This window comes from Phyllostomus discolor, chromosome 13, assembly GCF_004126475.2.
Source record: "Phyllostomus discolor isolate MPI-MPIP mPhyDis1 chromosome 13, mPhyDis1.pri.v3, whole genome shotgun sequence".
Taxonomy (NCBI): domain Eukaryota; kingdom Metazoa; phylum Chordata; class Mammalia; order Chiroptera; family Phyllostomidae; genus Phyllostomus; species Phyllostomus discolor.
The window spans coordinates 17649369-17661436 of record NC_040915.2 but is presented as its reverse complement, the minus strand read 5'-3'; the positions used below and the strand labels follow the sequence as shown (position 1 = coordinate 17661436).

At 38.4% G+C, this 12068-nt stretch overlaps 1 protein-coding gene across 2 annotated transcripts in view; it reads left to right on the top strand.

The window, feature by feature from the left end:
- LARS1 (leucyl-tRNA synthetase 1) overlaps positions 1–12068 on the top strand; it is a 55415-nt gene that overhangs the window by 30422 nt on the left and 12925 nt on the right. For both annotated transcript variants that reach the window (XM_028527356.2, XM_036014479.1), the window contains exons 16-27: positions 1343–1428; positions 1524–1589; positions 1687–1769; positions 2115–2253; positions 2717–2929; positions 3428–3485; positions 4756–4819; positions 6042–6225; positions 7590–7680; positions 8546–8686; positions 9697–9837; positions 10084–10194. In XM_028527356.2, coding sequence (XP_028383157.1) covers positions 1343–1428; positions 1524–1589; positions 1687–1769; positions 2115–2253; positions 2717–2929; positions 3428–3485; positions 4756–4819; positions 6042–6225; positions 7590–7680; positions 8546–8686; positions 9697–9837; positions 10084–10194 — 1377 coding nt within the window. The remainder of the gene's footprint in view (positions 1–1342; positions 1429–1523; positions 1590–1686; positions 1770–2114; positions 2254–2716; positions 2930–3427; positions 3486–4755; positions 4820–6041; positions 6226–7589; positions 7681–8545; positions 8687–9696; positions 9838–10083; positions 10195–12068) is intronic.

Sequence of the window (12068 nt, the reverse complement as noted above, 5' to 3'; positions counted from 1 at the left end):
TGGTTGGGAGACTCTTTTATCCTCTCCAGAGAATAAACCTTCATTGTTCTGTTAGCACAGGGAGGGTCAGTTAGTTTCCTGTCAGCATAGTATGGGATTTGGGAATGTGGGGTTCTGACTCCTCCCCCCCCCCCCCTCCCTCCCTTCCTTCCTTCCTCCCTTCCTCCCTCCCTTCCTCCCTTCCTCTCTCTCTCTTTTCTTCTTTCTTTCTTTACTTATTTAAATGTGTGGTTGCCTCTCACGTGGCCCCTACTGGGGATCTCGCCTGTAACCCAGGCATGTGCCCTGACTGGGAATAGAACTGGCAACCCCTTGGTTTGCAGCTCACGCTCAATCCACTGAGCTACACTAGCCAGGGCTGACTCCTTCTTTAAAAGATAGTCCTTCTCTTCGAGGCCTCAGGTTGCCTCTTTCAGAACTGTCTTGTGCAACCACTTCCTGAGTTTTGGGGGTTACGCAAACTGGATTGCTCAGTGGCTTTCTCTGCCGCTGGCTTAGCCTCCAGCTAGCTTTCTTCAGTCTGCTACACAGCACTCATCCTGCTTTTTGGTTTTCCAGATTTGTGGACATGGGTTCTGCTCCCATTCATCTGGTCTTTGTAGGTTCATGCCATTAAAAAGAAACCTCTTTGTTGTCCTTTTATTAGAATTCTGGGAGGGAGCAGAGTTAAATATCTGTTTTTAATTCACTGTCTTTAAACAAATGTCCTAGCTGTTGAAGTTCAGCATGAGGAATTGCATTTAAGAACACAGAGCAATGAGTCATTTTATGAATAATAATGCTGAATATTATTATAAAAGATTATCCTTGCTTAATAAATTTGGGGCTATAATACATGAAGAGATACTTATATTTGGTAAAAAATAATATTCTCAGTCAGTTTTCCAGTGGGAATTTTTCACGACACTGTAAGTCTTTAGGAACAGTATTTTCTGGTTTTAATTTTTGTGTGTCCATTTAAAAAATGCATTTAATTAAAGTTTTATGCATTTCATTTTCTATTTTATTTATATTGTTGTTATAACAAGGATAAAAGGATGTCATAGACAACCTAACCCTCAAACCATAGGCTTAGAAACAACTGAGCTTTGCTTTTTCCACTGAGGAGGAATATTCTACCTAGGGAAGGCAATCCATTTGATGACGATGCACACCTTTTCAAAAGCAAGTGTTGTGTAGAAAATAAGGCAGGTAACTTTACCCTGGGAAGAAGGATGATACAATGAAAGTGTGTGGTTTTTATTATTGGCACAGCATTTTTTAAAAGTCATATTTGTTATCCTTGTGGAATAAAGATCGACTTGACGTAGTATCTGATAGATTTTTATTTACTTTCATTTAGGGAGATGCGTTTATTTACATGGAACCAGAGAGACAAGTCATGTCCAGGTCTGCGGATGAATGCGTCGTGGCCCTGTGCGACCAGTGGTTAGTCTCTCCTACGGCAGAAAGCAATTTCCCGCAGTCACTCTCCTTAGCCTTTTGGCTCTTACTTTTTTTCTAATTAATTTGTGTACTCCCAGGTACTTGGATTATGGGGAAGAGAACTGGAAAAAGCAGACATCCCAGTGCTTGAAGAACCTGGAAACGTAAGATGGGAGACGGTGCTGAGGGAAGGGAAAGGGGATGAGAAACATGGAAGATAGTCACGGTGAAGAGCGAGACTTGATCTTTTGTTCTCTTCAGATTCTGTGAGGAGACCAGGAGGAATTTTGAAGCTACCTTAGCTTGGCTCCAAGAGCATGCCTGCTCACGAACTTACGGTTTAGGTAAGCAAACTTCAGATTTTTCTGTTGGAATGACTGGCAAACTAATGCTTTTGTCTAATTCCCTTTCTTCTTTCTGAATTGGAAGCGAGAGCTCCCCGTTAGAGGGTGAGGGAAACTGAGCTCTTGTCCTCTACGGTGTCTCTACCTGGTGGGAGAAGCATGCCTTCTCTCCCCCAGCTTGCTCTGTGTTTGCCGTTTTATTTTCATTAGTTATTCAAGTAAATGTATAAACTTCCTCTACAAGCAGCTTTGTAAATGCAGTAGATCTATTCTTAAAATGTAGATTTATAGATGAAGTGTCTTTTAGGTCCCTCATGCATTAATTTTCTTCTTTTTGTCTTGCAGGCACGCGTTTGCCTTGGGATGAACAGTGGCTGATTGAATCACTCTCTGATTCCACTATTTACATGGCATTTTACACCGTGGCCCACCTGTTGCAGGGCGGGGACTTGCGTGGACAGGCCGAGTCTCCACTGGGCATCAGGTTGGTAAATGGAGAAGGGAAAGAAGTCTAGTTTGTCAGCAAGATATGTGACCTGTGATTTATATATTAAAGGTTTTCTTCTAATATTTAGTTTTCATAAGAATTAATTTACCCATGGACATGAACTAAGGTGAGGAAATGATGGTAGGTGGGGGGGCACAGGGTGGAGGGGAATAATGGTAGGAAAAAAATGGGACACCTGTAATAACAATAAAGTATATTAAAATAGAATTCATTTAGCAGAATTCTGTCATTTTTTTCTATTGAACTGAGAACAAGTGATAGTTCCTCTTCTGTTATTATTATCCATCCTTCATTTTTATGAGAGTCCATTTTCCTCATATGTTACTCTAAATACATTAAGAGATTCCTACTTCATGGTTGGAATGAAATAATGATTCCAAAAAATTATATATTTATTTATTTTGTTGTCGTTGTTTTTGTTTGTTTTATTTTAATACAGACCGCAGCAGATGACCAAGGAAGTTTGGGATTATATTTTCTTTAAGGACTCTCCATTTCCTAAGACTCAGATCCCAAAGGAAAAATTAGATCAGTTAAAGCAAGAGTTTGAGTTCTGGTATCCTGTGGATCTTCGAGTCTCTGGCAAGGATCTTGTTCCTAATCATCTTTCGTATTACCTATACAATCATGTGGCTATGTGGCCAGAACAAAGGTGAGTGCTGAAAAAGATGTGGACTAAATTCGTTGCCTATTGACACAGGTGTCTTATGGCTTCAAATATATAAGAAGCTATTGTGCAGGGTATAAATTTGCCAATTACACCAACATCAGATATCTGTGCTTATTTGCTTATTTATATTTTAATTTATACAAAGATGCAATATTGTAGATACTGTTTCTCTCATGTTTTTTCATGTACATGTTTATTTCTAAGATCTTTTTAAATCCATAGATAGCCCTGCCTGTGTTTTTTAAATACTTACAGTAATTCACTATATGCCTGTACCATAGTTTTTATAATCCGTCCTTTGCTAATGGACACTTTCATTGTTTTCATTTGTTTCCTGTTAACAAACAGGGCCTAGTAAACATCCTTGTACATTTGTCTGAGCAAACTTTTATGAATCTTTTAGCATTTATCTCAAAATGTTAAGCCTTAACCACAGTCTTTAAGCTTTATTTTTCTGTCTTTAAACATTTACCTGTAAAGTGACAAATGGCCTGTAGCTGTGCGAGCAAATGGGCATCTTCTCCTGAACTCTGAGAAGGTAAGGTTTGTTGCCTCCTGAAAGTTCAAATTTCTGCAGAAAGCTTTTCAAATTTAGGAAGTTACACTCTTTTTTAAATTAAAGAATGAATATGAAAGTCATAAAGTTTTATCTTTAAAATTATATGTATAGGGTAGATAGTATTAATTGAGCAGAGGGACCTACTTATTATACCATTACCTATTATAACGTTGTATTTAGATTCACCAAGGTGACATGAATTATGAGTGGAGCAGAGAGAGACAGAGACAGAGACAGGAAACGTAAAGAGCATCTTTCTCATTAAGTTGAGAAAACAGTTTGGTGGTTTTTGTTTTTTGTTTTATACTGTGACTGGCCACCAAATTAGAATAATAGGATTTTTTAAAAAAATATTTTATTTATTTATTTTTAGAGAGGGAACGGAGGGAGATAGAGATAGATAGATAGAGAGAGAGAGAGAGAAACATCAGTGTGCGGTTGCTGGGGGCTATGGCCTGCAACCCAGGCATGTACCCTGGCTGGGAATCGAACCTGGGACACTTTGGTTCCCAGCCCATGCTCAATCCACTGAGCTACGCCAGCCAGGGCGAATAATAGGATTTTGGGGTTTGTTATAACATGACATTTTCTCTGGTGTCAACGTTGTTGTATTATACACTGTACTGGTTTTATTGGTACAAGATACTTTATTGCCATGTAGTGGGAAATTGATATAGTAATCACCTCTCTTTGGTATCAGTAAAGTTATGATAAAGACAAAAAAATTTACAATAATAAAGATGGCTAGATTGTGCACAGCGAGCACCTTCTCAGAGGTGCTGCCCTCAGGCAGGGCACCATTTGAACAACCAATTAATTGTGACCCTAATGACAGGGAGTTCCCTAAAACCCTAACTCTGATGTTGTGGTCCAGCCCATGTATTTCTGAATGACTAATTAATATAAAGCTCTCCTCTGTGATCAGCCGAGGTGTTCCAGAGTTCTAGTGGAACTCCACGTGAATAAACTAACAGTCTAGTCTAGCGGAAAGAGAGGTGGGCTACGTGTCAGACCGGAGGGCCTATCCCAGCCCCCACTTGCTACTGAACGACCCGTGTGAACCACTGATGCCCAGACTTCGGTTTTCACCTCCGAAAAATTAGTTTAGGGTGTCTGTTTCTTTTCACACTTCGAATCTTTTTTGTCTTTATCTGACTGTGGCTAACACATTTAACTTGATGTGGTAGATTTGGTTTGTTTCATTTATGGACAGACTTACTAATGTCTACTCATTGGCTTTCTATTCCAGATGTCAAAATCCACAGGCAACTTTCTCTCTTTGACCCAGGCCATTGACAAATTTTCAGCTGATGGTGAGTATACTTTTTAGTTATTGATGTTGCATAGAGTTCGATTCTCCTCAATTATACAGGGCAATTTAAAATTGTTTTAATGTTACTGCTTTTCTCTTTTGTGTATACCAAAAGCGTTCATGTTTTCTTTGTATAGAAACGCTGTAGTAATTAAAACATAAAAATTGCTGAGACACAACAGTATTGAAATTAGGCCCATTGGTAACCTTCCCATGGCCTCTTAAGTGTTCAAGTGAAAGAACAGTCACACGTCTCCCACTTTACAGCAAAGGTAGAAATGATTAGGTTTTAGTGAGGAAAGTGTGTTGAAGGACGCCACAGGCTGAGAGCTAGGCTGCTTTCCGCAGTCAGCCAGATTGTGAATGCAAAGGGAAAGTTACTGAAGGAAATTAAAAGCACTACTTCAGTGAACACAGGAATAATAAGAAAGCAAAGTAGTCTTATTGCCGATATGAAAGTGTTCATGGTCTGGGTGGAAGCTCAGACCAGCCACAACATTCCTCTAAGCCAAAGCCTAATCCAGAGCGAGGCCCCAGTAACTCTTTTTAGTTCTGTGAAACGTGGGAGAGCTGAGGACGCTGCAGAAGGAGAGCCGCGGTTAGCAGAGGCTGCTTCATGAGGCTGAAAGAAAAATGCCGCCTCCGTAACACAGCACTGCTTTTAGCGGCAACGTAGTGTTCCTCGGCCAGGACGTCCTGTAATTTATTTTGTTGGGCTCTTATTGATGGCTTTTCCCCAGTGTTTTAGAATAAAAGATTTTGGTTGAAAAGTAAAATTTTGTTAGTAGAAGACTTGGAAGGATCTACCGTAAGGGCTAAGAACTAAATTCATATTTGCACGCATAAAGCACCAGTGTGTGTGTTCTCATGCACTAAAATACCCTGTTTTGCTGTCTCTAAATGAGGCTGAGATGTTGATGGGCATAGCTGTCCCCAGTTTATTATTTTTTCCCTTTGCTTCATTGAAGATCACTTTATCTCATTAACGCAACATGCCTGAGAAGAAACACATATTGTATGCTAAGTGTATGCAAATTAATGCAGATGGTTTAGGGATTCTACTTCTGGCGAATTTTATTTTTGCTGTCGATCCATGGCAGTCCTTTAAAGCACTGGTCATTTCTTAATTTATACGTAGGCTTCACAGTGTACCCACCTGGACACATAGTTGATCTTCAGTAAGCAAGTTTTAAAGTTATTGATTGCTTTTGTTTCTTCTCCAGGAATGCGCTTGGCTCTGGCTGATGCTGGTGACACGGTTGAAGATGCTAACTTTGTGGAAACCATGGCAGATGCAGGTATTCTCCGCCTGTACACCTGGGTGGAGTGGGTGAAAGAAATGGTGACCAACCGGGATAGCCTAAGAAGTGGTCCTGACAGCACCTTCAACGATCGTGTTTTCGCCAGGTAATCCGTGGGCTCCAGCCACTTTGTGCCTTCGAGTTGCTCAGTCCTCGTGCATTTTTAAGTTTCCTTCCCCCTCCCCCTAAAATAAATTAGATGATAATAATAGCTACTGTTTATTGAAAGCTTATTTGTGCCAGGTACAGTGCTAATTACTTTCAGTCCATTATCTGATCTTAGCCTCTTAGCAACCTTATATAATAAAGATATTTTTAGCTGTGTTTTACAGTTAAAGAAATTGAGGCTTAGAAAAATTATTTTAATAAATTCCTTAAAGCTAGTAACTTCACTTGGCTTATGAATTTACTTCAGTCTTTCTCCAGTGCCCATTAACCATTTTACCATGCTCTCTTGCCTTAAAGTAGGGTGGAATGGTTCAAGGAAAAGTAGATGAAAAGAAATGGAGAATTATCATTTTCTTTTCCCTTCAAAAGACATTTGTCAGCCTCTGTGAATCAGAAACAATCCTATGCACTTGTCTACAAGGATGTGTAAGACTCGGCCCTTCCTTGTTTCACAGGAGAGAAAGACACAAAAACACTTCTCCCACCATTGACAAGTGTAATGAAGGTTGAGGGGATTTAGATGGTATGTGAGTTCTGGGTTTCTTGAAAAGTAGACAGGATTTTTGCAAGGACAGGAGAAACTTGGAGAGAGTGTGGTATTTGTTTGAAGTATAGTGTGTGGAGGGCAGAAGTAGGAGGTGAAACAAGTTGGGGGCCAGATTAGGCCAGGTTATGAAAGGCCTGTGGTACCCTGGGAAAATTTTTCCTAAATACTCAGTGTCAGTTGATTAAAATGCAGCAGTTAAACCTGACTACAACTGTTGGTAACCTATTTTTATATTGCATTTTGGGCTTCATAATGAAGCTTCCATCAAAGACTTTTTAAATAGGAACAGGGTTAACAGTGTTGTTGTAATAAGCAGGAGCTCTAAGCAAGTATCAGATGACAGTAAGTACCTAAAGGTAGATACATAAGCCCTGGTTGTTGTGGCTCAGTTGGTTGGAGCATCATCCCATAAACTGAAAGGCCACAGGTTTGATTCTTGCTCAGGGCAGATGCCTAGGTGCAGATTCAGTCAGGGTGCATGGGAGAGAGGCAGCCAGTCGATGTTTCTCTCTCTCTACCTCTTCCTCTAAAATCAATAAGCATGTTTTTGGGTGAGGATAAAAAAAGGTGGATACGTAGATAATAGGGCGGTGACAATAGGCAGTTTTAAGGAACACAAGGATGGTTTTGTGGTGGACAATTTTAAGTGTTTCGGGCATTGTTCTCATTTTACCGTTTCTGAGTATATGCAGCAGGTTTTCGTACTTATCTATGCTTGCCTTTCCACTCAGTAACCTTTTTTTCCTATTCAATAGTGAAATGAATGCAGGAATTATAAAAACAGATCAAAACTATGAAAAGATGATGTTTAAAGAAGCTTTGAAAACAGGGTTTTTTGAGTTGCAGGTAGGCTATTAATTTTTTTAAGTAGCTGTAAAATATGTCAATGTGAATATGATGTATTTTTGCCCTTTTTCCCTCCTGCTATAACATAATAACTCATCTAAAGTGGAGACTGGAAATTTTGTTAGGAAACTTAAATGTTCAATAAATTGTGGTTGTAAATAGTTTCCTTTGGTATTTTTTCTACTGAGTTCATTTAACATAAATAATTCTGTTTCTAGTTGTGCTATGAGCATTAATAAAAAGGTGAAATCTAAAAATCAGTAGTACTTTCCAGAAAAACATTTTTAAGTTGAGAAAAAAAAGGCAGAAATAAAGGCATAATTGTAACTGTTTTTAGTTTGAAAACAAATGTTTTCTGAGGTTTTCCACAAGGTGTCAGTATTTCCTCAAGTTTGGCAGAAGTACTTAAAGTAAAAATATAGCTCTACTTGATGACTTTTGTAAAATACCGCATTGGGACTTATGAAACTTGGTTTTCATAGATGTGGTTAAATAAAGGTAAATGCTGAGCATAGCAGTGTGTCGTATGTATAGCCTTTTCTTGATACTTAAGTATCTTTTCTGTATGTTGCTCAGAGCATTGTCTTTAATATAGTTTAAATTCATTCAGCTTTCATGTCTGTTAGAAAATGTCTTTTAAAAACCTTTTTCTCAAGACTCATAAAAGTATAGTATCCTTTGGGCAAGGATTGATACACATTTATTTGCAAATTGTTGGAGTAATACCTTCACAAAAATTCATTATGGAATTTTAAAAGACTAAAAACTTAAAAATGCATTAAAAGAGAGATACTAAATTTTTTCTCTTTAATTTTATTTTAAAGAAGTATTGGGAGAGAGATGGTAAATTATTTAAATTTCGTAGGCCGCGAAAGACAAGTACCGCGAGCTGGCCATCGAGGGGATGCACAGAGACCTCGTGTTCCGGTTCATTGAAGTTCAGACCCTTCTCCTGGCTCCGTTCTGTCCGCACGTGTGCGAGCACATCTGGGCGCTCCTGGGAAAGGTATCTTCGTGCATTGAAGATGTGGTGGGAGTTTTGAGTCTTGTCTCATTAAATAAATGTGGTAATGTTGCTTAAGAGGAAGAGGCTGAAAATGAGTATTTTAAGAATAATGTTGGATTCATCATCGTAATTATGCAACAGGTTAACTGCCTCCTTTTTAGACAGATACATCGTGTGTGCCTTTATTTATGTATTCACAGTGTAAATATTTTAAAAACATTGACTCTATGCACGTTGTTTATCACCTAATTCCTGTTAGGAAGTGTTTTAATACATTTAAATATATTCAGATATATGTTGGAATACATGTATAACTAATATTCTTTTTCCAGCTGTTTGTTAAAGAGGTGAAAATATTGAGAAAGATATAAATGTTACAAACTACTTAAAAACAAAGACAGAAGTGTATATTTGTGGAAATATTCTTGTTTTATGTAAAATTCTTGGCACATACAGGGCTGCATATTCAGGGATATTATATTAACATTTTTACTGCAAAGATAAATTCAATTATTTCTCCCTTGCTCACAGATAAACAGATTGGCTGGTTTAATAACTCCCTTCCAACCTTATTAACCAGACTCTTTTGCATATTTTGCTGCATGAAGAGTACAAAAATGCACTCGTGGTATATATACCAAAGAGCCATACTTTCAGTACTGGATGTGTTAATAGGATAAAAACTGAGAGTGTGCATAATTTATATAATAATGATTAAATTTAGGCACATTAGCATTACATAATTTTCTTTGAAAGTGAGCATATGTGTGTGGGTATTAATATGCTTGTACAAATGGATGCTAATTAAGAATGTAGAGTCAGACTTCACAGCTTGAATTCTAGGGAACATTAGATCAGGGGCAATGGAAGTGGGCCATGTGGGGCCAAGGTCTGAACTTTGAACACTCAATTACAGACGGTGGCCTTGGTGTGCAGTTGTAATCAAGAATCATAAAATAGTTATACTGTCTAATCTCCCTGAACCTTTTTATTTCGCTTGTATTTAAAAGCCTGGCTCAATTATGTACGCTTCATGGCCCATCGTTGGTCCCGTGGATGAGACCTTGATACGGTCCTCACAGTATCTCATGGAGGTGGCACATGACCTTAGACTGCGACTGAAGAATTATATGATGCCAGCCAAAGGGAAGGTGAAGTCATTTTTTTAAAAAAGGTCATTCCTGGAAAGTTATTGGTCAAAACTATTTAACAATGATGAAAATGAAGGTACTGTCTTTAAAATGCATAGGGCTGTCCGTCTTCGTTGCTAATGCAGTTCTGTTCTGTGCGTGTTTTTCGGTGTTAAAGGCAGTAGTGGTATCCACTGGGGGAGGGTTCTTTATGTTTTTAGTTTGTTTGAAAGCGACTGAATGTTTTTGCCTTTCTCTACCCTGCAGAAGACTGACACACAAGGGCCCCAGAAGCCTTCGCATTGTACCATCTACGTGGCAAAGAACTATCCGTTTTGGCAGCATACCACCCTGTCAGTTCTGCGCAGTCACTTTCAGGTGATGCGCTCAGCAGACTTTCTCTAGCATTGCCGTGTCCTGCTTATGCTGGTTTTTTTTTGCGGGGGGGGGGGGAGGGCAGGTGTTAATGTCTGGGAGAAGGAAGACTGTTTAATTACCTCTAGGCATAGAGTGTCTGGCATTGTCTTTGGTGGCACTTAAACGGACGTCAAGGAAAAAGATGCTGATTTTCATCATTTTTGAAACTTTTCATACAAGAATACACTGAATCTAGTTGTATGTAATGAAAGGCTATGGGACTTTTACACGTGTGTGTGGTTAAAATTATGAAGCAAAAATCCTGAAATTCATGTAGCCTTAACTTGATTATGTTTGAAAAACTTGAAGTGTGGCTGTTGAGTAATTTACAAGAAAATGTTCAGTTTAATAATTACCCATAGAAATGGAGAGCTTGATGTTGTTTTTGGCTCTGTCAGGTAAACAGCTATTAAATATGATAGTTATAATGAAAGGAACCTCAGTATTTACACTTAGTTCTTTAAACTTAGATGCAGACCGTGAAGGTGCACTGAGAGAGAGAGAGAGAGAGAATAGAGATTATGGCCAAAGCATAAAGTGATAACCTAAAGAAAAAATCCTTAGCTTTGATTTTACAGACCTTTATTAGAATTTTGCCTCAGTAATTTTTGTAGTTAATTAAGAAATACTCAGAAAAATTACATTTGCAAAATTTGATGGAAATAGAATGGCAAGTGTTTTTATTCTTTGTGAACCTGTTTTTATGGAGAACTACTTTGTTGTTTGATTGTGTGTAGTAGAAATAGAGCCTTTACGATATGCTCGCAGATTTTGGCTTATCAGTGAAAGAGTAAAAGCTGCGTTCAGAGGTAGCAAAGTGAAAAGTGGGAGTGTGCCTCAGTGAGTTGCGTATTCATACCAGCATTTGCAAGGCAGCAGTAGAACTAAATATGGTATATAATGTCCCATGTATTGAAAAGAAATGCATCACCATTGTTCTCTTACAATACTTATTATTTGTTTATTTATTTTGAGAGAGAGGGGAAAGGATGGAGAAAGAGAGGGAGAAAAACATTGACATAAGAGAGAAACATCTGTTGGTTTCATCTTGTAAGTGCCCCAGCCGGGGACCAAACCCACAGTCCAGGCATGTGCCCTGGCCGAGAATCAAACCGGCAGCCATTTGTTTTGTGGGATGACAAACCAGCCAACTGAGCCACACCTATCAGGGCACCACTGCTCTCTAGAGGTTTTATTTTTGCATCGTATTCATTGATTAGTTATTACATAGTTTCAAAATGACATTATCTTTTGGCATTCGGAATGATTAGCTTCCTTAAAAATTTTTTTTTTATCCAAAAGGAGCAAAAGAATGTTAGTTTGTAATCAAGAAGAATGTTCTTATGTTGAATATGGCACCTTTTTAGTGACATAAGGGGAAGGAGTGTTTCCTACCCTCTCCTGTTCTCTTTCATCTGTATTTCAAAGCAAAGCACTGACAAATAGAGAAAAAAAAGTTCCCATGTACCTTGCTTAGTAAAGGTTAGAATTGAAAGTAAATGGATTATCAGAAATATTACTATATGCTACTTTTCATTTTGATTCATTCCCAGTGCTTGGCTTTGATACTGTGCTTCTCCAACCAGGAGAAAATGAGTCACCTGAAACTCGGGAAAGGCCGCTTGCTTTCTCACTCTATCAGAGGGGACAGTTGATGTTTGCAGAAATGAATTTAAATTCAAGCAGCACATTTGGGACTTATGCATGTTATGGTAGAAAATGCAGGTACTTGGTTTTGAGTAGATGGAAATAATACTATTTTTAACAGAACCATAGCTAGGGACTCTTGTTCATGTTTGTGCTAACAGTTTATAAAAAGTGTTCAAAAGCAGACC